This window comes from Porites lutea, chromosome 12 (assembly GCF_958299795.1).
Source record: "Porites lutea chromosome 12, jaPorLute2.1, whole genome shotgun sequence".
Taxonomy (NCBI): domain Eukaryota; kingdom Metazoa; phylum Cnidaria; class Anthozoa; order Scleractinia; family Poritidae; genus Porites; species Porites lutea.
In genome coordinates, this window is record NC_133212.1 from 10,519,828 (window position 1) to 10,547,345 (window position 27,518).

The 27,518-nt window shown below is 38.1% G+C and overlaps 1 protein-coding gene across 2 annotated transcripts; it reads left to right on the forward strand.

The window, feature by feature from the left end:
* Positions 1–189: 189 nt before the first annotated feature.
* Positions 190–26,264, forward strand: LOC140921247 (single-stranded DNA-binding protein 3-like). 2 transcript variants are annotated; one of them, XM_073371231.1, is made up of 19 exons: positions 190–293; positions 511–583; positions 723–784; positions 1,067–1,151; positions 5,419–5,529; positions 6,170–6,241; positions 7,938–7,964; positions 8,281–8,349; positions 9,294–9,372; positions 10,382–10,434; positions 12,902–12,963; positions 14,157–14,190; positions 14,801–14,843; positions 15,767–15,837; positions 16,525–16,591; positions 17,571–17,602; positions 17,723–17,806; positions 20,191–20,229; positions 23,122–26,264. In XM_073371231.1, exons 1-18 carry the CDS (start codon positions 238–240, stop codon positions 20,203–20,205), a joined length of 1,095 nt encoding a protein of 364 aa, XP_073227332.1. In that variant the 5' UTR covers positions 190–237; the 3' UTR covers positions 20,206–20,229; positions 23,122–26,264. The 2 variants fall into 2 exon arrangements, with proteins under 2 accessions (XP_073227332.1, XP_073227331.1); XM_073371230.1 differs by lacking the exon at positions 20,191–20,229.
* The last annotated feature ends 1,254 nt before the right edge of the window (positions 26,265–27,518 follow it).

Genomic DNA, 27,518 nt, shown 5'->3' on the forward strand with positions numbered 1-27,518 from the left:
TGCCAACGGATTTTTGTGTGCGCTGAACTTCAAGAGCTACATCACGCAACTATTAGCTTTACAGTCCATTCCAAGGTTTCAATTTTTCCACCTGTGCCAGAGGTCCTGTCCGTCGACCAATCGGTGCTAACGACTAATGGTTTCTATAGTTACCAGGCGCTAGGCCCCGGTCTGTGACGCGGACCCCACAAGGCATGACGAACTCAAGTGACACATCTTTGACAGGGCCAGCACAGCATGTACTCCAAAGGCAAGGCGAATACAGTGCCCTCCGATGCTCAGGCACGCGAAAAGTAAGCTTCACTTTATTTTTCCTGCAGAATGGATGTCAGAAATGGAATCAGCGTGTTCAAAAATGGGGGATAGCGTGTATAATGTGGCACCATTGTTGGCGAATTTTCGACAGTTTCATCGCCGGGTCGAGCGCGGCTTTTGTGCTCACTGTCCACCATGTCTGTACATTGATAGAGTGTAACAGGTTTTTTTACGACTGTTTTTCGTTCTTCGCAGGCTGGCTTTGTACGTCTATGAATACCTTTTACACGTGGGGGCACAAAAAAGTGCACAGACTTTTCTTAACGAGGTAAAATCTTTCGAAACTTTGTTCGCTTTCCCAGTGGTGAGGATGCAAGTTGACTTTATTGTGGACGCGCAACATGCAACGCGTCGTCGCGAACAACTTACGCTGATGGCTACTGAAGGCTAGTTTCGTTCTTTTACAGATAAGATGGGAAAAAAACATAACGCTTGGAGAACCTCCTGGCTTTCTTCATTCATGGTGGTGGTAAGTTCGCCAATGACTGGACTAATTAGGCAGTTGTTGATTCGAATTTTAAACTAGGTTCTCATTACCTTTACAGTAGAGTTAGAGGTACATTGTAATGGTCGTTTACACGAAACACTGACGGCCAGTATTCTGCTGGCTTCTCAACTGTAGCTCTAGGTGCTTGCTAAACCTTTCTTTAAGATAAAATCCCGTTTGTTTTTTTTAATTTCCCGCCCAAATTATAGCTGTTCGTTCATCTTATATCCTTTGGTGTATGTCTTTTTCCTTTCTTCATTTCAGTGTGTTTTGGGATTTGTATTGTGCTGCGCCGGAGAGAAGGGACAGTTGTGACCACTCCAGTGAAGCCAAAGCTTTTCATGACTATGTAAGATAAACTAATAACTAACTTTGAAAACTCTCTTTGTAATTTCTACCGTCATCCTCGCGAGCAAGCGATTATTCGTTTGTCGATGCGTTCCCCATTTTTGTCACGCTACAGCAGTGTATTGTTACATTTACACGCGCGGAAATCAAGCGAGATCAACGACTTGAAACATACTTGTCGCTATAATTATTGTTGTGGGTGCAAAACCCAAAAAACAAAGAGTTTGATTTCCATGTGGGTGATCGATCGCGGCGTAAAAGTAAAAACACACACGCAGATAAAGTGAGTTGTTTTTCGCTGCGCCTGAGAATTTCCTGTCTTTGAGTGTGCACCGCTGTCATTTCCTTTCAGAGAAAATACCAAATCCGTCTCGTGAGAATTCTAACTGGGCTCCTCATCAGCCGTAACTGATATGTTAGGAAATAGCCTTCCGTGTTGATTTGACTTATTTTAGGGGAAGGGTAAAAGTTTGCCGTGTACTAATAATTTTGCCAGCTCTAAAGCTTGAACCTAAAGATAGGAAATATTCAAATGCCGATCGAGTTGGGCTAGTTAATTTTTTATCGAGAACCAAAAGATATTGCTTCGTCGAAAGGATAGAGACAACTTTGATTTATTATAGAGCAAACTTTTCGAAAAATCTGCTTCCTATCCGGATATCGTATTCCTTTCTTTCCTCTCTTGTAGTTCTGCCTTTGACCGCTTATCACGAACAATAGTCTTTGTAGCTTACCACCAGTTGCATTTTATTCTGGGATTAGAAACTTTCGCCTTCATAACTTTATTTTCCGTTTGATTGAAGACGACGCCACTTGATCATGTCGTCGTTATTTCGAGTAATTGAGTGTTCTTAGATCTAACCATTTTAAATCCTGCTTAACCGGGCCGGGTGAATGGCGGTCGGTGAGTGCTCATGAACGTAAAGGTTTGAATAAATTACTCGACGGTATAGTTACGACAGGATTGGATCAGGTGTAAGCCATAGATTTATATTGAATTCAATGATTTTCCAGTGAAGTGCTTCAGTTTACAGCTATGATTAATAAACCGCTTAGATTTTGTTATTTGGCTCGAGTAGTAAAGATTAACAGAACGAATGATCGAATTGAACGATTGATCAGCATTTCGAAACCACGAGACTGAGCCGTCGACGGATGTTTTGTGTTGACAAACTATGGGGGAGATGCGTATTGAGGTTTCCCAAAATTTGCATAATTTCAGCCAGAAATCGGATCTGTTTAATGTCGTGGCAGAGCTGATATGAAGGCTTAGCAACTCCTTGAAGTGAGTCTTTGGTGAAAAGTCACTGAGAAAACCAGTTTAATCGCGTGGAAAACGGTTCAGCCGCGCTTTATTTCTTGTTTCGCGCGTGATAATCTCCACATACCCGTCGACGCGCAGATAATGTGAATTTGCATGCCCATAAATAGCACAAGTTTTTATTCGACAGCTCTGAGTTGTACGACACTTCATGGGTGGTCGATCGCCTTCCGTGTTGTCTTTGTACATTTTGGTGGTAGAGTAACCACTAGAGTTTGTCTGTTACGTGTTGTGATTGAGGTTGCATGCAAATCTAGCTTAGGCAGGTGTTGAGTTTCCAACATCATTCAAGCATTTTAGGAAAATTCTGACAGGAATTGCTATTGTGCTAGAAACTATGGGATCTGTTAACCAGGGTTCTTTTTAAGAAGTCAATGAACGGTTTGGGGGAAATTGTTTTTTCTGTGATTATTTTTATCAACATCACTCAAGTCACCTTTGACAAAGTTTTGGTTGGAGCAAATTTGTTTCAGAACTTGCTTGTTTATACAAGGATGAAAAAGTAGGAATGCCATTGTTGGTGTTGGCAGGGAAAAGGAAGGCTTTTGTGCTGTAGATATGTTTTGGTGACTGGGAATCCTGTTTTCTGTTGATAAAAATCACTGCAATACAAAATAATCAACTTATAGCACATCTCTCAGTTGTAAGAAAACTGGGAAAATGTCATTTGAGATGAAATGCTAATGAATCAAAATTTCTAATAAATTATAGCTGAAAAATTCAGTTATATTTTGTTTTGCACAAAGTTAAAAGAGCAGCTGCAGAACTATTTTAAAGCATTGATCACTAAAAGTGAATATTTAATTTTTCTTTTTTTATTTGTATGGAATGGGAGAGGCAAGCAAGGCTTAAATTACTAATTCTCCAGTTTGTCCAGTTTGCAATATTTTGGAAAGCAAAATTGCAAAATCTCCTTTTGAAAGTGTTTGTTTTCATATGTTTGTAAACCAATGGCTGATTCTCCCTGTATTGAGCTAATTTTTTTAAAAAAGAGGCTGATATGTCCTCTGCACATGGTCTTATCTTGTATGTATCTAATTGAATTTTTTTGGTCTGTTACAAGATGAGTTGGACTAAAAAGGTTGTAATAAGTAATGCCAAGGAGCCAATGAGATTGCCGAAGGTCAAATGAAGGGCACTTTTAGGAAGCCCTTTTGGCTATTCACAATTCAAGGCTTTGGTGTCTTTTTGCGGAACATTTAACGCCTATTTTCAAAGCATATTTTTGTAATTTGGTTGTTACTTCTAAACCTCTCTTCCTGTTCAGGGTTAAAGCAATTTAGTATTTTGCAATTAAAGGTGTGAATTTTAATAACAGTTTTTATCAAGACATATTTAAAAAAGACTCATTTATCCAAAGTACAAACTTAGTGTATCCATTAATAATGACCCAGATGTTAGCAAGGGTGGTAAATATTTAAGTTTACATGATCACACCTGGTTCTTGTTCGCCAAAGCTTTAAAGGTCAAAATTCTTTGTACTTTATTTCGGCAACCTTACCAGGGGTAGGTAAGAGTAGGGTAATTTCTTTTTTGCGTAGTTACTGATAAGACAAATGGGAGTCTAAGCAATTGTTGTAATTGAAGCCTTTTGAACTTATTTTGCATTCTAAATGCCAATGAAATCAGCTGGTGAAATGTGGTATCTTTTACAGAGTGACTACTGTAACTGGAGCCACCTAGAGAAAGCTGACCAATTGAAAAACAGGAAAATAACATATATACATTTCAAGGAAGTTGGTTGTCAAACACATACCGTATTTATGTGAATACGCGGCCAACCTCGAATTAGCGCCCACCTCGAATAAGCGCCCATCCTAAGGGCAGAAAAAGTAAATAAGCCTCGAATAAGCGCCCACCCCCTTTCACCCCAAACCCCCCCTAAATTGAATACATACTAATAAGAGACTTCCCCAAAGAAGGAGTTTTCTTCAGAGTATTTTACAGAAACCTTGCTTTGTTACATTTTTGCATTTTGTTTTTACTATTTATTGTTTTGTTGCAAAATAAACATACTACACTTGCTGAAAATGTTTAAAATTTAATAAGTGCCCAGCCTCGAATAAGCGCCCACCTCGAGTAAGCACCCACTCTCAAGGTCCAAAAATTTAATAAGAACCCAGGGCGGTTAATCAAATAAATACGGTAATTACCACAAAAAAGAACATTGATTGAAATGAGCCAACCTACCGACCTGACCTTTTAAATCCACTGAAGAGAGCCTGTGTTCCTGAGAGGTCAATAAATATTATTAGAGTGATTGAAAGTGGCAAAAATGGAAACGTTAGTTATATTTTTTACTTGAGATTGGTGGTTATTGTAAAGTGCAGCAATGTAAGTGATGACAAAATAACAGCTTGTGTCCAACAAATAAGTCTCCTGGGTGTTACATATACAATGAAGAATAGAAAAATATTGTCTAATGAAATGTTTGTCATTCATAGCTTTGTGTAACTTGTTGTTATGGCCAACTTTCTTTGAAAGTATTGTTATTTTCCTGTAATCCAGATGGTCAACTTTGTGTAGGTGGTCAGATTACAGTTGTAGTTGCACTGTAAATCCCACAATTTAATGCTCAAAGTTGTCTCTCTCAACTCAGGGTTCTAAATGAGTACAGCTGGCTGGTGAAATACCACTATGACTTAAATGGGTGTCCTGTTATTGTCAGAGCAGTAAAACATAACTCTTAAGAGCTAAGTGTCTCTGAAACAGGATTAAAAACATGCTCTGTTGGCTTCATTGTTTGATAGTAAATTAAGCTTTAACCTTTACCCTTTTTTTCTTGATGGGAAGTAAGATATCTTTCTGCTGAAACCTTGTTTGACTACCTTAAATTGCTTCTAAATATATGTGCAGTAGTACCTTTTCAAATTGTGAAACAGATCCATTCATACAATTTCTGATCATTATTACCGTTATTGACACAACTTGATGAACCCTTCATCAGGTCATTCCCAATCTCCAGCAGGGAGCTGTTCCATCTCCTGGATTTCCTCAGATGAATGATGGCCCCCCGGGTGGTTCAAGTATGCCAGGAGGAATGCCTCCTTATTTTACGGTAGGTAATCTAGCACGAGGCCATTTTCATGGTGACATTTATATTCTTCTACATCTGCCAGGATATAATATTACATCTTTGGTTTCTTACTGAAATTTATCAACCTTACTAAGATTAAATGAAATCAGCCCTAATTTTTACAAGATAGTAACAAATCCCTGAAGTGTTCTGGAAGTTGTGGTAAATGTTGGTTCATATGAATATAAATGGTATGGAACGCAACTCAGTGACCCAATAGTTTAATCAACTGTCACAAAAAATTGTTATGGGCTATAGGGCTGTAATTATTTGACAGACATACAGTGTATGCATGCTGCTGCAGGATGAAAAAGTCTACTCTGGCTTAATTTGTTGAATTTATTCCCCTGGGTTACATTTGGCCCCTTACAACAATCAGTGGGGCTCCTGGAAGGGAACTATGTGTAGCATCATGTTCCAGAAAGAGCCACTTGTCTGTTTATCCCTCCCTCTCCTTACTTTCAATCACTTCACAGCTGTCCTGTAAATCAAAACAGAAACTTTTTAGAAGGCGTTTGTGGTACTTTTGCTTTCATACAACAGCCCTAATTAAAGACCAGGGTAATAAAGTATATATTACATGTTGATCCATGTGCTAATGACTTTTTACTTTATGTTGTAGTCATCACAACCGCAAGCCTCACCACATCAACCACAATCACACCAAACACCTCCCGGTTACATGCCCAATCAGGTAATATTGATATGTCCATTTACATCATACATGTTATTGTCAAACTCAGAAAACCGTGAACGGCTGAAAACTGTCAGGAATGTTGATTGTGTAGTGACCAATCACAATGAAGTTCAGGACATGCGAGAAAACCGCAAAACCACAAACTAACTACTGTTGCTGTTTGCGGTTTAGGTTCCTCATGCCTTATTGGCTTTCTCTTCGCAATGCAATAACATTCCATGAATATTTCTGGTGTTCATGGTTTTGTGAGTTTCACAGTAAGACTTTTAGTTCACCCTGATGTTGCATTCCATCAGTGACTTAATTTGTGATTTGGTGACATGGTTGTCATTAAGAGCCGGGTGCCGGGGATTTTTCCTCGGCTACTAAGAGAGTGGTCCCTGGCTACTTTTATTGGAAAATAGAAGAAAAATAGAACCATAAGAAATCCCTAGCCGTTTGATTCCCCGCCTACTTGTTGTATTTACCCGGCAACTTGAAATCTTAGTGACAACCCTGGGTGAGTTTGGTGAACTCAATCTGTCCATACTAGAAACACATGGGACCAGCTACACTCTTTTAATAATGTATATGTTGTGGTTCAATTTTATCCTTGGTTTAAAATTTATTTCCTATTGTTTGAAACTAATTATCATGTTATTATCATACATTACCATACCCAAGAACAAAAGAAAATAATATTTGAAGGAAGGATAAAATTGAACCACAACATTTACATAGAGGATATTACACGGTGGCGCGAAGATATGAATTTTATTTTTGAGTACAATATTTTACGAACAAGCCCAGCGAGTGAGTAAAATATTGTTTTTGCCACGAGAAAATAAAATTCATATCTTCAAGCTGCTGTGTAATGTTCTTTTTATTATATAGACAAAAAGACATCGTTAAGTAATAGATTTTTATTCGCCAAAAAGTAATTGTGAAGGCCCAAATTTACAGTACAGCAATATAATACAAGACATTGTTTACAATAATCTTGAGAAATAACACTGAGCTGAATAGGGCTCTACAAGGACAAAATATAAGCAAAGCTTTGAAAAATGTGTAATTAAAATTCAAAGGAAGATGTCTACAAATTTTCAGCTAAATTTTGGAGGGAAATTACCGAAATTATGTCATCGATAAACTCACGTGTGAGATTATGGAAAATAAACCACTCGGGTCCCGGATGTAGTTTTTATGAATTTTACGAGTGGTATATTTTCCAGTAAAACACTCGTGTCTATATAATAAATACAATTAATTCACTTTTATCTACATCATTATAATCATTTAATTCAAAATCTCAATGTAGATTTGTTTTCTTTTATAGACCAGCATTTTGTGGTCATCTCTTTTTCTTAAGGGTTAGAAACTTCTCCTGTAATGCCATTTTCCATCAATGTGCTAAACAATACTGAGTAATAATGAGCTGTAACTACCCAGCTTCAGAACGGAATATGATCTTGTCTGAAAAAATTAGCTATGATCAATACATTGATCACTGGTAAATAAATTGTACATATTTTATATGTAATCCAACTCCCACGAATATTTTCTGAAATTTTCAGTGGTCACAACCGTTTTCAGGAATTTCTGTTTTATTATTTTGACTTTGTTGGTGTTTAAGTCTTACATACATTGTACTCTTAGCCAGTATTTAATATTCTGCATTATTGATAACTAAAGTTATTTCTTGTCTTGGCCATAGCCACCTCAAGGATATATACCCAACCAGGTAGGAATTTGTGCCTTCCGAGAGGGTTTTAAAGCATTTTGTTACTGTCAGTGTATTACTTGTGAATTGCAGTAAACAAGTCAACTACCTGAGCATGTTCGTAATCTTGCCAGACACACATCATTCTGATTTATTGTCGTTGGTTCAGAGATATTAATTACGTTCTCCTCTTTAATTTTTAATTATTATTATCATTATTGATTGTACTTAAGCTGGTAGATTGTTTTGTTATTTTATCATCAATATCATCATTATCATTAATCATTGTTTATTGAAAGAAAATGGATTGTGTGTTAATCTGTGTTGGTCTTTACAGACACCTTATGGTATGTCAAGATATAACCCAGCGACAAACAGACCACCAAATGTCAGAATACCAGGCCAGGTACGTCGTGCAATAGAAACTCATTAATTCAGTGGTGTGTTTACCAGTGCTTTTTGCCTTCTTGGATTTCCACTAAAATGTATAAAATGGTGCATTAAAGCCATGAGGATGTGTCCTTCGTGATGCAAAAAGATCGATACTGCCACCCAAATAGAAAATAGAGGCTTTAAAGTTACAATGTAATAGTCTAGCAGTTGTTTAACAGACAAAGAAATACTCCAGCTCTTTACCCGAAACATGTTGAAGTGACTGGGAACAGTGTAGACACAAGATCAGCTTTGCCTTCCAATAGTCTTGCATATTAAATTTTGCTGACAGTGTGGCAAGTAACTTTTACATGACAAATTTGATTTCTGGGTAAAATTTTCTTACCTTGGTTGATTCTTCATTTCTTAATCTGTCTCCTTGGGCAGGAGACATCGGAAGTTGAGAATCAACCTACAATCGGCGACAAAATGAATTGAGACACTTCACCCTTAATGGACTTTTTGACGTTTTCCGGACTTCAAAAGGGGAAAAGATAGCGTTTCCTCCCCCATCCCCTCCATGCAATGTTGTGCCACTGTTCGAGCTACCTTTAGAAAACAAGTGACATCCCAACTTTGAATGGAGGGGACAGGGGATGGGTGTCGATTCTTATGCTTCTGAAGTTACCCTATTTGAGTACAATGTCTCAACAATTTTGTCACCAATTGTAGGTTCAGGGGCATCTGCTAAGACCCGGTATCAGGAATTTCCCCTGGTTAACTATATGGCTTTTCACCAGCTACTTCCATAGGAAACAAAAGGGGAATAAAACCCAAAGAAATTAATTCCTGGCTGTTCAATGCCCGCCTAATATTGCATAGTTTTAGCAACTTGAAATCTTAACAACAGTTCTGCAGGGTGCGCCATCTACTGCGCCAAAGCGCTGCTAGTTTGATTAATTAGACTTTGTTTATCAGCCTCCAGGGGGTGTGCCTGGTGCACAACCATTATTGCCGAGCACCATGGACCCAACGCGACAACCAGGGGGCTATCAAGGTAATTGAGCATTCATAGTAACAGCACAACCCAGGACAGGGGCCCTCTCATAACCTGGTGGCCATTTCTTTAATTAATCATATATTCTAATCAAAATCCAAAGCAAACAATCACAGGTTCCTAGCTAACAAACTAGTCATTTGTTTTGTTAACTGATAGTTTTACTATTTCATCTTCAAAACTCCTGAAACCTTGGATCTTGGATGTAAACCACAACTGCTTTCCAGGCTCATTAGTTGTCAGGACTTTTGATGAAACAGGCCCCTGTTTATCAAAATCATGTTCTTAAGGATTGGGTATGGATTTTGAGGAGTTCAATGCTTAAAAGGGTATCCTTAAAATAGCAAGTACTGTTCCTTACTTTGTCAGGAAGTGCACTCTTTTGCCTGGCAGAAAAAAATGTGAGAAGGAGTGCATGTTGCCTATATGTGTTAGGTTTAGGTTTGCTATTAGAGACAACTGTTTATTTAACTGCACAAATCATAGTCTGTACAATGACTAGTAAACACTCATTGTTACTATTGCACAACTGCATTCATGCACAAAAAGTGTAATTGTAAGTAATACAAAGATGGGTCTTACGTTGGCTCTGTGTTATAGTTGTCAGTTGCTTAGGGTTCTGTTGTGGAAAATATTCATATTTTTGTTGCATTTTTGCCCTGTTTGTTATTGACTAGTACTGGACCTTTTATCAAGTTAGAAAAGTACTTGACTGGTTATATAGAGGATATTACACGGTGGCACGAAGATATGAATTTGCCACGAGAAAATGACATTCATATCTTCAAGCTGCCGTGTAATGTTCTTTTTATTATGTAGACAAGAAGACATCGATAAAATAATAGAGGGAAATGACCGAGATTACGTCATCGATAAACTCACGTGTGAGATTATGGAAAATAAACCACACAGGTCCCGAATGTAGTTTTTATGAATTTTACGAGTGATATGTTTTCCAGTAAAACACTCATGTCTATATCATAAAAATATATATTTTCATAACTCACAGGCCAACCCATGCAGATGAGTAGAATGAATCACCCCCGAGTTCCTGTTCCACCGGTAAGGAGATACCATTTCATATCATTATTCATTCAAAATAATTCGCCATTTCTGATTACCTAGCAAATTCTTCATAAACAACTGGCATTTACCATATTTGGAAGATGGAGAAATATACCATCGAATCAATTATCGGTATATTGCTTTCATCTTCCAAATATGATATCAATCAGGCGCAGCCGCCTAGCTGTTTATATAAAATTATTCACAGGTGGGTAGGAAAGAAAATGGCTTTCACATCCCTCTGAAGACAAAATAGTTCAATTTTTAACTAAAACTGAACAGAAGGAATGGAAAAATAGAGCGTTTTCACTCATATGGCTAGCATCTATGCTAATTTATTGGAACAAAAGAAAGTTTTACGTAAGAAAAGAGTTTAATTCCCGCAGGGTTGTCTTGGTACACCAACATGGTTGCCGTTTCATTGTTTTGCAACACCAATATGGCTGCCATGACATCATGTGAAAACGCTCTATACGCAAAACATATCCCTCGATGGATGTTAACTACTTTTTGAGGAGTACATGTACATGTATCTGAAAGAAAAAACTAAGCTAAGTTTTGAAGAAAGTCTACGAGGAGGTAAGCTTGTTAACAACTAAATAATATTTTGAATGAATAATAAAACAATTAGTGAATTCGGCTTTCGTATGATGTGAAGAATTTTGTAGATCTCAGAGGATGTTATTCATCTCGGCCGATAACATTCTCCTCAATCTGCATAATTCTTCACATCCTAATCAGCCTCATTCAATAACTGCCAATTATCAAATGATTAGTAATGTGTGGTTCCAGAAAATATCCAGACCTCCACCACGGAGGGAATTGGAAATTCCAGGGGGGTGGGGGGGTCAGAGGCCCAGGAATTTCCAGAGGGGAGGGGGGTTGGACAATAAAATCACTTTCCGGGGGTAAATGTCATTTCATTTTCAACCTGAGTTCAAACATTGCTTCTTACCGAACTGTTAGATCATTTTTAGAACATAAATAACTTGAAATTTATCATTTAAGATTGTTCCTTTTGATCTTAACCAGGTTTCCTTTCTTCCAAAAGCGTTTTGGATGTAATTTCAAAGGAATTTGACCAACTACAACTCGTTTTATCGCATGCGGTCGCATGCTCGTATATTCGGCCGCCATTACTCGTTACCAGTCTCCCTTAAGACATCAACGCGTGCAGCACATCACGTTGCGTCAGTCGATCGATGGAGGAACCGTAGAGTGGCAATTTTACTTCACGAAGTACAAACTATACATTGTAACCACTTTAGAATGTAGAGTTTTTATTCTCCTTTTCATTTTCCCGTAATTTTGGGGTTGAAGATTTGGCATGTTCATGATCGAATTCTCGCTCGCTGAAATGGTGTTGATTTCAGCAAACATTACGGCCATCGCACATAACGCACGTCGCATCAGTCGATCGGACAACAGTAAATTGAACTTGGTTTCCTTTCAAGATGCAGGGGGTCTTCATTGTTATGATTTCAGAAGTCAGAGATTTTATTCTTCTCTTTGTTTTGCCTTAATTTGGAGGTTGAAAGTTTGACTTGACATTACGCCTACCTTACGCCCATGAAGACAAATAACAAATCGTAACCTTGCCCTGATTAAGGTAAATTCATAAATACAACCGACTTGTAACTGTATCTATTTCATTTAAAGTGGGGGATGAGCAAAAACTGCAGATTAGGTTACTTTGTGGTGGTGTTTTAATGTTGCGAGATCACTCAAATAAATGGAAACAGAAGCATATACAAGCTTCTGATGGAAACCGTTACATACTAACCATAAAATGCCTCATTCTTTTACTTTAATAGTCTTTCTTCGTGAAAAATGAACTTTTCCAGAGGGGTTGGGGGGTCTTTGTCACACTTGTGGAAATTCCGGAGGGGTCAGGGGGCCATCAGTTCCCTGCAAAAATGGAAAATCCAGGGAGGTGGGGGGGTCCTAAGTGAGATTCCCTCCATGGTGGGGGTCTGGATATTTTCTGGAACTACACAATAATAATTAAGGGCTCAGGGAACAAAAATGGCCTAATTAACAACTTTTTAGTGTATTTAAAAGTTGTTGAGAAGTGGCTTTGGCACTAGGATGGGTTGAAAGAATGTGAAACAGCAGTGTGCCAAAATATGGAGTTGGTCCGTAATGTCGTCTGAGTAGGTAGTGGTAGTTCAACAACTAGAGTTCTTAATAGCATTGTCAGTGCAGTCTGGAGCCAGTTGAAGTGAAATACCGGTGAACAGTGATTTCACATCAACAGACACTAGTTTGTGGATGTCAGGTATCTGTATTGTCTTAATGGCATCAATAAAGTTCTCAGTAGACTATAGTTGATGTCTTGATTTGTCAGTCAAAGGATCATGACCAGGTATTTACTTGAAAGGGTTTTGGTAAATCGCTAATGCACTCGATGGTGTTATTTTTAATAACAGTATGTTAAATGTGTGTGTCTTTGTCCTATCTGTAGAGTTATGGTGGAATGCGACCTCCACCAAACAGTTCAGTAGCACCTGGAGTAAACATGCCAATGTAAGTCATGGTTTTTTTCCTTCTGTTTACTTTACTGTGTCTGAAACATGCATTTGCAATCTTTTCTTTCTGACGTTTATTGAAAATGATACGATTGTAAAGGAAGTGGAATTTTCCAGACCTTTGAAGTGTTCACAAACTTAATAGAATTAAAAAGCAGCACTAAATGACTCCTACTGCTCAACTATAGCCCAGTAGATTGTTTAACCATCATTCTTACTTTGTGGAGGTATTATTATCCGTATCACCATGTTTCTAGCCTGTGAGAACAAGCTCCCCGATGACTGAGCTATCAGATTTCCACCAATCAAGCGAAGCAGAATTGATTGCGAATGTAAACAGACATTGAAAAACACAGGCCTTGGGTAATGATGGCATCACTATTGTCATCTCTGCCATTCAGCATTTCACATAGACATTTTTGCTGTAGATTTGCAAATTCTGGAGACCTAGTTGCAAGCTGTCCTTCCTTTTCGTGCCCTGCCACCAGAGTGCCCCGGAGAGCTTGCTCACAGGCTACCATAATTATTTCAAAACCTGAATATAATTTACCTGTAACATGTACACTAAAAAAAGTGTTGCACAGGTTTTTTGTTGTTCAGGTTTATACTAAGAAACCCAGTACAACTGGAAATAATCAAAGGTTATTGAGTGAAGAGTATAACAGTCCAGTTTCGAGTTCGCTATGACGCTGAATTAAATTTTTAATTTTTTACGGCCTTAGCTTCCATCTGAGGTAATATATTCACAAATTCCAACAAGAAAAAGACCTGTTTATTACTCTATCTATCGTGTATATTCAAATTTCAAACACTTGCTTGCCGGAATTTCTTCAAATATTTTACTTTACGTCGAGGCTAACCCTTTATGAATGTGTAGTTAATGTTCATATTCAGCGGTAATTTTTAATTGGAAACTTAACTATTATGGATGGAAGGCATCCATACACTAAGGTGGGTTCTTTTGAAAAATAATAGAAAACAACCAAGCAAACTGCATTAAATCCCAAACGACAAAGTAATCCAAGGTTCAAACAATGACTGGAAATTAAAAATTATTTGCATGGCCATGTTATGCTAGGTTTACATCTTGCTCACAATGACTAATTTAAATCTTTAGTGTTAAAATATAATATTTTTGGGTGTGTGTTTCAAAGTTTTTACTTACTAACACAAATTAAGTTTTTTTTATAGGCCAGGTAGTAGACCATGGAATCCCACAACATCGGTAAGCAAAATTCTGTGTTGTCGTACAGTATGCAGGCAACTCGCACTATTGTACTAAATTTTTTAAAAATTTATTTTGGCTTTTTAGAAGACACTAGTGAGCTGTTAGAAGACACACTTTTCTAGTATCTCCTTATTTGCCATTTTGGCCCACTTTATTGCCTTGAAAATGTCAACTCCAAAAAAGAGAACAGATATTAAATTGCATATTTACCTTTAGCCGGATATTTTTTGAGGAAGAAAAAGAAAAGACTTAGGGGGGGGGGGGGGGTTGTGTCAAAATCTCCCTGGTGGTGCACAATCCTTTGTATTTTATTCACAAATTATGAAGGAATAGATTAATGTGACTTTTTAATTGGTCAGTAAGATCAAAATGATAGCCGTGGTACCAAACATTTTGAACTTGGTGCACTATCAAGGCCACAAAAAAAAAACATACATGTAACACAGAGGAGTCTGATGGGCTTCACAACCATTACACTCTGCTATTACTTATGGTGGAACACAACACTTGTCTTTTCTTATAATATGGGTAAGATAAAAGCTTTACAGGGCTGGCTGCTATTCATGTCATTAACAATTAAATAATAATTATCTCTGACTTGTGATAGGTGGCAGGCCCCCCTGGAACACCGATAATGCCTAGTCCTCAAGGTAAGCCAGTATGGATCGATGAAATTACTTTTTGATCTTCTTGTCGTGTCAAATGAATCGAAAAGGCTTGAATTGCGTTTAACCATTATTTCAAAGAACAGGCCATTTTACCGTTGTCGGCTTGGTGCCCTAGCCTTTGAGAGACAGGAGGCTGAGGTTGACCTTGTTTTGATACAAACCTCATTCCTTTTATAATGTAAATTTTGCTTAAAAAATACTACTAAGCATAAGAAAGACATGATTTACATAATAAAGCAGGAAGGGTTGTATCAAAACAATGTCAACTCCAGCCTCATTTTCACCTGCAACTGTAAAATGGGCTATTACCACTTATAGTGATGTCAATCTAATGTTTATGGGGTGCAAGTAGTTTCAAGTTTATTACAATAACGTTTCAAGTCCCATCCTTCAGAGTGTCCAACATCCATTTTCTTCTAACGCATTATGAATACTTAATCAAAAGGAAATTTTATGCAGGGTGCAAAGAAAGTCAGTTTTACAGCTGGGCAAGCTGTAGTTAGCATGTACTAACACAAAATTCATTTCAACTAGCCCCAAAAACGTTTTGATGAGCAGAATTGATTACACAGTTCTTATGTAATTTGAATTCCTCAAAAAACTTTTACTTGCCCATTGGGCAAGTTAAGAACAGAATTCACTAGCCCGATAGCAAAATCCACTAGTCCCGGGCTATCGGACCTTACTTTCCAGAGGGGAAAAGTTTGACCTTTTATTCTTAAAGGAAATTATGGAGATTTAAGTTTCGAGTTTATTGACAAGGTCATTAAAACAGATTAACTAATCTAGGTGTTTGGTGAGACTAAGTAAATAGAGTAGTAATGACTTACATGTGTACAATATAAATGTCTGTACATGTCTGTTTATTATGATTTGGTCAGTCCAGGTTCTTGTGTCTTGTTTAGATCCAGCGAGTACTGGAAGTGAATCCATGTATGCCATGATGAAAAGTGTCCCTGGAGGAAACATGTCAGCTGTAAGAAGCATATTTCAAGATCAGTAAAGCTAAGCCTGGTGTCCATGATGATTGTTCAAATCATTACACATTTTTAGCATTGGTAGTGATTTTAGGAATTTCATGTATTGATGCTAAAGTATCCATGGTGCCAGCTTTCAAGTTCTTTATTAAAATGATTATTCTCTGGTGAATTCCTTTCTTTTTCTACTTTTGTTGACAGTGAAACACAGTCTATATTATGACTGGGGACAGTTATGTAGTTATTAGCAAATAGTTAGTTAGTCACGCAAATTCTGAGTAGCCTGCTTCGCAGATGTAATTTAGCCTTTGTTAGTAATTGTCTGCAAAGCAGTGCCAATATCCTTGTTCTGGGATACCAACAGACTCACCAAATTACCAGAAGTGTATTTCGTATTTCCTTTCATCCTGATTGGCAAATCAACGATGGATTTTTTAACAGGCCAGCCAAAGCATATACTCAAATCCTGGTACACAGGGAGGGGCCTTCAACAATAATTTTGGTGCTGTTTCACAGACAGACTTAACCAGAGTTTAGTTTCTGTCTGTGGCACAGGCTAATTCTGAGGAGTGGTAATAAATTTGTTTTTACCTTTCAGTAAATTAAGTTATCAGCTCTATATTCTGTTGCCCATTGAAAATGCAGTGGTTTTACAAAAGGTGGATGTTGTTTTTTGTTTGTTTCAGTACATGGGAGGTGGTCCAGAACCCCCACTTCCACTTGGAGCTCAGGAACCAACTCTTGTTATGAACGGTAAGGCTTCAAATATACACTACATACAAACTGACTTAAATAGATAATAAAGTGTAGTGTGTGTCTATGAACTGTTGTGCAAAACCACACCTAATTCAACCATATGAAACCTACTGTAAGTGCATACTTAACAGTATGGGAATATTGGCAAGGATATCACCTATCTGATTCAAGAAAGGCTTCCATAGGAAAGTGTTATAGTGTGCGTGATACTGGCAAAACTTAGGCGGAGATATTCAGTGCTATCACATTTCCTAGATTCAGCTCGGTGTAATGGAGACTTGGATGCTTTACAAGAAGCAACTTCGGAGAGAGTCATTTAGTCATGTAAATGTCAGTTTAAGCTTTTTTACTTCAAGAATATTCACTAAGACTATTTTAATTTTTAGTTTAGGTTAGATATAAGATAATGCCATGCATTATTAATTGTCTTGTCTAACCTAGGTAATAGCATGATTTGTAGTGATATTTGGCATAAATACCACGAGTGATATTTCGAAATTGTTATATGTATAAATTTCACGAGCCGTTGGGCGAGTGAAATTTGAGACAATTTTGAAATATCACGAGTGATATTTATGCCAAATATCACATGCAAATCATGCTATTATTTGTTTATACTACTACCCACACAAGGTTTGTAATTTTCACATGTAGGTATTTCACTGCTTTAAGCCAATAAAATTGCAGAAATTTCTCATGTGGTAGTGTAATAATAGATGTAATGCATCTGTCCAATCCTACAATAATGTCCACATTGTCTTAGTTGGGGCTTGGGGCTGGAGATTTGTCCGGGTATGATTAAATTGTAAACTCCATGTCTACTTTAGCTGAAACAGTATGTTGTGAATGCAAATCATTACTTTTCATATCTCCCCACCTTCAAATAATTTATGTAACTGCCCTGTCTACAGAATGTGGAATTAACATCTAGACAGCACTGTTGTTGTTCATTGATATGTTTTTGTTTTTCTCTCAGATTCCAATCCTGATATGGATGGTCTGCCAAAGGTAAACATTTTAGAATTGCACTTTTATTCATAATCAGATTATAATGACACTCCAACTGTAACCCTTGCCTCCACCCTCTCCTCCCCAGTAGCATTATTGTTTTTGCTGTATTGTTTGCAGGATGCTCAAAATGATCACAACCCAGGGACCCCTGGGGAAGGTGATAGCCAGTTTGGAAACTTACTGCCATTTTCACAAGATAATGTAAGTAAAACCTAACAGCTTGTCTACTGTTAGAACGAATAATGCCCATGTAATTATTGCCATAATACGCTGAATTCAAAGTTGTAAACTTTAAGTTTAACTCAAGACGGACTAAAATGGACTAAACAATAAGGTCAAGTTTCCGTTGTAAAACAGACCCTAATCCTGGTAAGGATTTTTAACTTAAGCCTATTAAAATGAAGATGAAAATCTCCTTGTAAGTTTATAAAATTTAACAACCTGTAAAGCAGTTAGAATGAGAAGCACTTAGAAGCTTCTTTCTCATCAAAAACGTTAATTAGGTGTTAATCAAAGCGTGAAAATTACAAACTAAGCTTATACAAACCTGCAAGATGTTAAAGAAGCTCAAAGCCCGATCACTTTCTTTGTGGCGCCATTCCCCTCAATCTGAAGTAGTGATCGTCGGGGCCTGGGTCCCGATTCTCGAAAATCCCGATAATTAACACATTCGCCCATAGGAATTTTGCTGAAAACGCGTTTTGAAGCTAGTCGAGCGGATTTTTTAGTCACTGGCTGGCTATAAAGAGCTAAAGCGTACCACAAAGCTGTTTACAGGTCGTACACTTTAGGGCCTTCTGATCCAGAGGCAAAATGTTAGTTCGCGAAGTTTTTGTTTTTTTCCCTTTTTCTAGCTTCGTTTACTCTCCTCCCCTCTTCTTTCGCTTTGTTTTCTTTTGGTCGGCGTTAGTAGGTTTCATTTTGGTGGGAAAAGTTTTTGGGAAGGCTTCTAGGATCTTAGTATTAGATGAAAGGAAAGGTAGGTGGGCAGTGAAACAAGACGTGGAAATTTTCGGGTCAATGTTACATGCCTTTTCCTCCGGTCTCCTTAAGTGGATCGTGCTTATTCTGGTTTGGTTTGAAAGATCTCTTCACCCTGCACAAGTTAGCGGACAAAGTTGTCCTTGATCATTAAAACTGATGGCGTCATTAGCGGATCCGTACGGGCGGTTCAGTAGCTTGTGTACAGCCGCCCGGCCCCTCCCCTCAGAAAAAATCGGAGCCCCTTCTCCTATTTCTGTGGGGAGGGGGCGGCTGTACACAGGGTGGCGGTTCAGGGTCGAATGTGTTTAATAACGGTCCTTAAAGGGATTTTTCGACAAACGGAACCTCTGGAAGGGCCGGCGGGATTAATTATTCCCGGCGTATTTGCTCGAACGAGTGCGTCCCTAAAATAAGTATTAAGTACCAAATATATACCGGTCAGACTGATTTGAAAGTTGGGAGTGGGACGAACTTTACAACAAGCGTTGTTGTGGCGTTTCTTGTGCTGTTTCTATCGATCGGTGTTTTAATAAAACAGAGAGCGAGAGAGAAAGAGTAAAGTTACGTATATACTGTATTATTCGCAAATAACTAGTTCTATAAAAAATTGAGTCGCACTGACAATTTGAAAAACTTAACAAAGCTCCTCGACGCTTTTTCGATTCAATACTTACACCTTATGTCTCGACGACATACAAGAAATGATAATATTCACCGTGAAGTGTTTAATCTAAAATAGGCCAAGCTAAAGACAAACAAAAATCATCTGGAAATTCGCTATTCCAAAATAGCCCTTAGGACCCGCACAGCAATTATTTGTGTGAAGGTCATTCCTTTCAGTGAACTAGTCTTGATTAAGATGATATAGAGTAATGTCATTTTTTCCTGTATTCATCCTCGGACTTTTAAGAACTAAGCTTAACACAGTAGGCGTGTAGTATTAATGAATAAAATACTTGTTGAAAGATCATATAACTTTAGTGAAATACCTAATAACTGATATGTGATCTATCTCTGAAAGGTTTATTTTTATTCTTGTGGGTAAACTTTAACATCAAATCGAAATTCTTATTCATGCAATGCGTTTGTACTATAAATTCACTTGAAATCATCCTTATAATGACTTAAATTTCGGAAATAAATCATAATCGTAAACGATTTTTTCTTACAGCGGGGCATTTTGAGCCTTTCCTTTCGTTTTATCTCAGTAAAATCTGTTTTTCCTTGTAAAAGATTTTCAAAGGATGGCTGTTAGAACAAGAAATTTGTTCGTTTTTTAGGTTTAAATGTTAATTATCGGACCATGAAACGTTTCTTATCAGGTTGTGTTTATTCCCAAACTTAATTAACAAATGCCACATCTGTTAAGAACAACCATAGGTCATTTGACGCCATAACCACGTCTAAAAAACTTAAATACTCATACGTTCATTCCCATTCTCCCTTTGTTCGCCAAATCACTCGGTTATACACAGAACTTTTTTCATGAGACCGCGGTCCTCGTGGTCAGTAGCAAGGATAAAGCTGATCACGGGATCGAGGTTTAATCACCGTTCTCTTTCTTTCGGTCGTTTGACTTTATAATTCTTATTTGTTTGCAGACATTTCCAAGTTAGACTGAACGTTAACAGGCTTTTAAAGTGAGTTGAGCTATGTACAGTTAGTGTTGCATGCCAAATGTGGTTAGAGCTAAAGAATGACTTATGGTTGACTTGTCATAACACATTGATCGTAAAAAAACCTACCCCTTTGAAACAACTATCAAAAATCGTGTTTCTTGAGCAAAATAACTAGGATTGAAGATGGATATTTAACACAAATTAAGAGTAGTAATAGACGTGTAGTTCTTCCTGAATCAAAAGTGTTCTCTTGATGAATGGTTTACCATCTTAAATTCTTAGTCTGTAGCCCAATTCAATTGTTCTTCCCAACTTCACGAACCCAGAAGTCCTGCGCAGAAGTTATCATACCGGAATATGTGCCCTGTCATCAGTTGACAGTAGGGTATTACGGTATGGTGACTTGCGCACTGGTTGTCTAGTCACTGTCTCTGTCTGCATGTTCAGAACTTCCACTCACTCAGGTGGTCAGGATCAGATTAAACCCTTCAGACAAATGGGAGCAAGTGTGGCGCAGTGGCGAGAGCGCTTGCCTCCCGCCACTGTAGCTTGGATTCAAATCCCGGTGTCGACGCCATATGTGGGTTGTGCTTGTTGTTAATTCTTTCCTTTGCTCCGAGACGTTTTCTACCGATTACTGCGGGTATCCCCTCTCCTTAAAAACCAACCTTTCCCAATTCCAATCCCAGTTTTAGGGATGGTAGACGAAGAACTACTACGTGGATGTGTTACTTAAAAATTATTATTATATTGTTTATAAACTTTTTCAAACCTTTAAATTCTCTGTTGTGAGTTTGCGGAATAACTCGGGTCTCAATTTGATGATTATATAATTGTTTAATAAATCCCAGTAGGCACTGTAGCGACCTACATATCAGCACTAAGCATTTTTTATGCTGTCTTGGATACGTAAGAGAACGCTTTCTTCTCAGAAAACGTTTGTTCCTGCTGGAAGAATCAAACGCTTCGTCTTTTAATGTTTTCTTTCCATTTTAGTGTGTACGATCCGTCCGTGGATAAATAATTATGTATTCTACTGATATCTTCTATAAGTTGCGTTTCACGTTCAGTCATCCAAACAAAGGAAGTTTAAAATCATTCTTACGAGATAAAATCGCGTTTTTACAGCAAAGCTTCGTGCCTTAACGGGGTTAGTATTAGCATGCGTTTCAGGCTGGGCCGGTGAAACGAGACAGCTCGTTACACTCGTCTCCGGCGCCTTCCCAAAAAGATGTGCGCGCAAATTCCCTTTCCCATGGTCTTCCTTGTAACACCTGGCACAAGCCGAGGTTCAGTCCATGTGTACCTGACAAACTCAACAATGAATCAAGCAGTACTTGAGTGTACTTTATTTCTGACTTCTCGGTCGGCTCTGAAATTCCTGACCCAACTTAGAGTTATATATGTGCAGACCTCAAGGTAAATAAATCGGAGATAGGAGGAGGCAGCGTGGCCGAGTGGTTAGAGCGCTGGGCTTGTAATTCGGAGGCCCCGAGTTCAAGTCCCGCTCTGACTGCTACAGGGTTCGTACAGGTCATGGAAAACCTGGAAAGTCATGGAATGTAAGAATTTCGTTTTCAAGGCCTGGAAAGTCATGGAAAATTAAAGTTTTGTGTGGTAGATTAGTTGCTGCAGATGACAAAGTAAGGATAATGTAAGACAAAGAGGAGTAATTAAACAGCGCGCATTTTGGTGGATACCAGAGTTCGTTTCTGTTGAACTGTTTAAGGTAAAAAAAAAAATATATATATATATATATATATATGCTAAAACAAGTAAAGTTTAAAAATTTTCGGAAGTGACAGCTATATCTAAGGTCTTGAAACACTAGACACGGTCATGGAAAAAGTCATGGAATTTGAAGAACTTGAAAGAATTCGAACCCTGCGCTAGCTGTATTTGTTCACGGTAGTCCCGAGTTAGAATCGTCGACCACGCTTGTAAATAGCCAGCTGGTTTGCCTCCGGCCAGGTGGGATTCTTAACCCTGTTGAAACACTTGTGAAAGACAGCGATACGAGGGAAATAAGCTCTCTCTCTATGTTTGACTTGAACTATTTGTTTAAGTCATTTGCTGGGTTCCACCAGCATAAATAAATACTGCCGAGGATAAATAATAATAATAATGATAATGATAATAATAATAATAATAATAATAATTATTATTATTATTATTATTATTATTATTATTAAAGACTGCAAAAAGATCGATTTTTTCTCAAAATCGGCTTAACGCAGCGTAAGAATAGCCTAAGAGTCTTATGCGCGCGAAGCGCTCGAGTCTCGTACGCCTTACGGGCTCTCCCCAGGCCAGCTGTCTGTTTTCAGCCTTGGTCCAAACCATTTGTTCGACTGTTCGCGCGTACTTGAATACGCAAAAGTACGGACTGTGTTACAGTTTATGATTATTATTATTATTATTATTATTATTATTATTATTATTATTATTATTATTTTTGTTATTTTTGTTATGCGCATGTCTCACACCAATAGGTGGCCTTATTCCCGACCATCAAGCTATCTCCTTTAGCCATAGGTGTGTAGGGTCCTTCTTAGGATCTTGGCTGTTCCCCACAAACAAGTTTCTGGATTACCATTATATAGTAGTAATAACATTTTTTTATTATAATTATTATATATTACTAGTAATAATAATTATTATTTTCATTTTTATTATTATCGGAGATTATCATTCCAATTGGTCAGTGTACCGACAAACAACATTGTGTAGCTTCTCCTAAAATGTTCTACAATCGTGGTATAGGATATAATGGAGCCAAAACCGATTGTGGAATTGCACATATGTTAGGCAATAGGCATCTTACTGACGAACAGTTACGACTTATTATAACAATTTGCCGTCTGTCCCCTTTGAATTGTTATTAGAGTTTTGATAGACTTTATTATTTTTCAGGATCACTGCGACTCAGTTGCGATCCTAAAGATCAAAGAAAGTATGCAAGAAGAAGCTAGAAGATTTGAAAATACAGATGGGACAACAGACCATCAAGGAGAGTTCTTCATGCAATAACAGCAAGATAGCTTTTTTCTTTGTATATTTATCAGCTATTATCAAACGATTTGTAGAAAACAATAGTGCAGAGGGGGTTTGGACCTCAGTTTTAGGAGAAAATCTAATAATATTTCCAAACTCGCTAGTACTAGGATCATTTCTCTTGTGCTCTGGGGTTAAACATTTTAGATTACTCTCCTGTCCTTGAATCCTCAGAACACACGAAACAAATGGTACCTAAAATAGATTGTCTCTAAAATAAGGTTATATTATATAGAAAAGGGAAAGTATGTTTGTATAGTTCGTGTACTACGTTCCGTCCTCGTTTAACATATTCATCTGTTGTTGGGTTCACGTTGTAGATTTACGGGCAAGTTATAAACTATAGTAAAGAGCTCGGCCTTCAGCTAAAAAGGTAAAATATACACAAATATCAACGAAAATCATTGGAAATATAACTTGTTCTCCACAAGAAAACTCTCGCTACCCGTAAACATTATCATTACTTGTCGTGAACAATTTCGAATTATTTCAACAAAATATGTTTAGCGGATATCTTTGAGTCGGCAGAACCAAATCTGCGTCTCTGGCTTATTTAAATTGAGAATATAAAACCACACGAGGCTGTTCTTGCCTCTCTAAGTTTACTAAGCCAATGTTCACACTATAGCGACACGAAAAGGTATCCGGTATGGTTTAAATACCTATCCGATATAGAGATCGGCGCGGCACAGTTTCGCTGCGTTGCAGAAATTGCGCCGAAATCACTGCTCTTCAGGGTTCGAACAGGTCATGGAAAACCTGGAAAGTCACGGAATGTAAGAATTTCGTTTTCAAGGCCTGGAAAGTCATGAAATTTAATTTTCGGTCCATGAAAGTCATGGAAAACTAAAGTTTTGTTTGGTAGAGTCGTTGCTGCAGATGACAAAGGAAGGATAATGTAAGATAAAGAAACATTATTAAACAGCGCGAACTGCACGCGTTTTGGTGGATAGCAGAGTCTGTTTCTGTTGAACTGTTTAAGGTCAAAAAATATGCCAAAACAAGTAAAGTTTTGAAAATTTTCGAAAGCTTTAACTAAGGTCATAGAAAACTAGAAAAAGTCGTTGAAAAAGTCATGGAATTTGAAGAACTCGAAGGAGTAGGAACCCTGTGGTTATGTGTGAACCAGAGCCCTATCCGATATGGGTTTCGTGCCGACGCAAATGCTGTCCGGTATAGTGTGAACATAGCCAAAGAATCGTTGGATCACTATACGATTCTGCAAGGTTCCCCTCCTACCCCTCCCTTAACCCTGCGTTAACACGGACCTCTTAACTTAATGCGCAGTGTTGTGTTAAGGGAGGGGTTGGTGGGCAGGTTTGTAGAATCCTATACTGGTCTTTATGGCTGCGATACTAGCAATTTTTATAGGAGCCATTGACGGGTCAGTTACTCAACACAGTCCTTTCTGGGAAACCTGTAGAAGTAAAATAGGATTAACCTGGAGGACTGGAATGATTTTGTGACCTTTCATCGACATAGCTGAATGCCCAGGGTATCTTGCTGATCACACTTCTTGAGGCAGTACTTGGTGGCCTTTATAAAATCGTTTCAGGTAAGCGGTTATGAGGCCGTCTGAACCGTCCCTCAAGGACTGTATATTGAATACTGATTATCCGAACTTGCCTGGGAGTCCTTTGCTCCTTAAACGATCACGTTTGCTATACTCTTCTTATTCTCGTCAATTTAGAGGATGTAACCTGACTATTTTGTAAAATGCATGCATCTCCGTCAATATTTATGCTAAACGCGCGGTAGAAATTTACCACTGGGTTAAACGCTTCTGATTTTCCGTTATTAAGTGTAACGCTTAGCGAACCCGGTAACTTTTTAGCATGCTAGGTATATTTAAATGATTCAAAGCTGCCGGTTTAAGGGAAAACTCAAGTTCATAGAACATTTGCGTTGAGTTTATCTTTTAAACTGAATGTTATTTAGGTTTACCAGCTGCACCACACTGTAGGAGAATAACTCGCCACGACAGAAAATGTGGGTAGACTGGACACAAGCCTTCATCAGCACTTGGGTTTATGGGGTTGGTTTGGGTACGTATGTAGTGAGTTCCGAGTTCTTACTCAACCTCTGAGAATGACCAGCTTTTAAATTCTCCTTTAAAACACTGTTAAATCAAAGAAAAGGCCACGAGAAAGGTTCTGCAAGTTAAAAGCTCTTGATTTTCAAACAAATCGTCTTCATCTGGCGCCAGTTGTTCAAAAGGTGGATAAAGCTATCCACCGGATAAATCACTATCCACTGTATAACGCAATTGGTTAGATCGTGATTTACCCGGTGGATACCGCGATACATCTTTTGAGCAACTGGGGCCAGTACAGGAAATATACGGAGAACAGTGAAATTAGTATGCTTTTGGATAGTAGGGTTAAAGGATAGTAGGGTTAATGGGAGGTCATATTGGGTGCTAAAAGATCCTACAAAGCTGGTGTCCAGTGTATTCAAAGATTCTGTAGTGTTGAGAAATCCAGTTATTAGGCAAGGTAATGCCAACCCACTCCCTTGGATTTTCTGTCGTCCTTTTTCAAGACAGACTGACCCTGGGAGTGAATTTTGGATGATTACCTTGTTTAGTTTCCATGACCTTGCTAAGGATAATCAAGTAGATATTAATCATCAGTACAGCAGAAAGGCTTGCTAGACTTGCGGGCTATCTATCAGCGGGCCCAGCGAAACCTTGTTTCTAACGGCGGTAAAGTATTAACTGCTTTGAAATGAAATTAATTTTTCTCTGGGAAAAAGTATGGGGTGTCACCAAATTACACTGGGCTATGATTAATGTGATTAAACAAGTATGACTGATGTGAAGTAATTTTATGGAACCAATTTTTAAGACTGAACAAGTATGTTCCAAAGCAATAAACCCCTATATTACTTTCTCCTAAATACCATAATAAATCTGTATAAAGAACTGTCAAAATATGTTACTCCTCTAGGTAAGTACTCTTATACAGTTTGTGATCATATTGATTAAAGAAATTGCAAATTGATTATAACTTGCCAACTATCCGTCGTATTGCGATTTTTTTAACCGTTAAGTGTGAACGAACGCGTTCCATAAGCTTAAGGTGGATTTCCACTGTCGCGTAATTTTTCCGTGAGAACGCGCGTAAATAAAAATAGAGACAATGTATGGAATGGCCCTCGAATACGTAAAAGATGAACCTCGCTCGACGTTTACGTTTACGCGTGGCCTTTCATACGTTGCCTCTATTTCATTTACGCGCGTAATTAACATAGAGGCGATGTATAGAGGGTCGTGCGTAAACGAAGAAGTTGAACCTCGCGCAACCTTTACGTTTAAGCACGTAAATTTCGCGTCCGTACGGACGTAAAAGTTACGCGGCAGTGGAAATCCACCCTTGGGGTTGATTTCCACTGTCGCTTAATTTTTACGTGCGCACGCACGTAAATTTTACGCGCGTAAATAAAATAGAGACAATGCATGAAAGGTCACGCCTAAACGTAAAAGTTGAACCTCGCTCAACTTTCACGTTTACGCGTGGCGTAAATTTTACGTGTGTTCGTACGGGAAAATTACGCGACAGTGGAAAACAGCCCTTAGCGAACTTTCAGCCCAATGATTAATTGTTTTAATAAATACAAAAGCGAGCGTGCGAGTTCATGAGAATTTTGTACCCAAACGATCTTAGGGAACCTTTGCGCAGAAAGCTTATACTCAACCCCTCGAATACCTCGAATGACAAGAATGAAAAACACATGTACTTACAGTGCAGAAACCCCAGACGAATCGCTCCTTTTGTAAGAATATTAACCAGTCAGAAGGAGTGTATATCCTGTTGTCCACAGGCCCTTTATAGCACTCAATTTCGGTCCGGTCGTTTGAGAGGAAATGCCTTGCATGCTGAATACTTTGCCGAAACGCATGACTGTGAAAGGCTATAGGGTATATCTTCGCCGGCTTAGACTTTAACGATTGACTTTTAAGAGAATTGTTTGATTGGCAGTTGCAAATGAAAAAGTATCAACTGTTTTTTTTGGTTCATTTGTTGGTTGGCTTGTTGTTAATGCCTGGATATTGGTCAAGTTCTTTTTCTTGCGCTTTTATGGAACGAGAAGTTATTTCAAGTTAATTCTGGTTGGTTTCTCTTATATTAGTATAAAATATTATTTCTACAGTTTTCAATAAGTCATCCGTTTGACCTGTTTTTGAAAACTCTTGTATTCGTCATTGAACATGGCTTGATTTCGCTTAGAGAGTTTTGCTAGGGTTTGTACTGCTA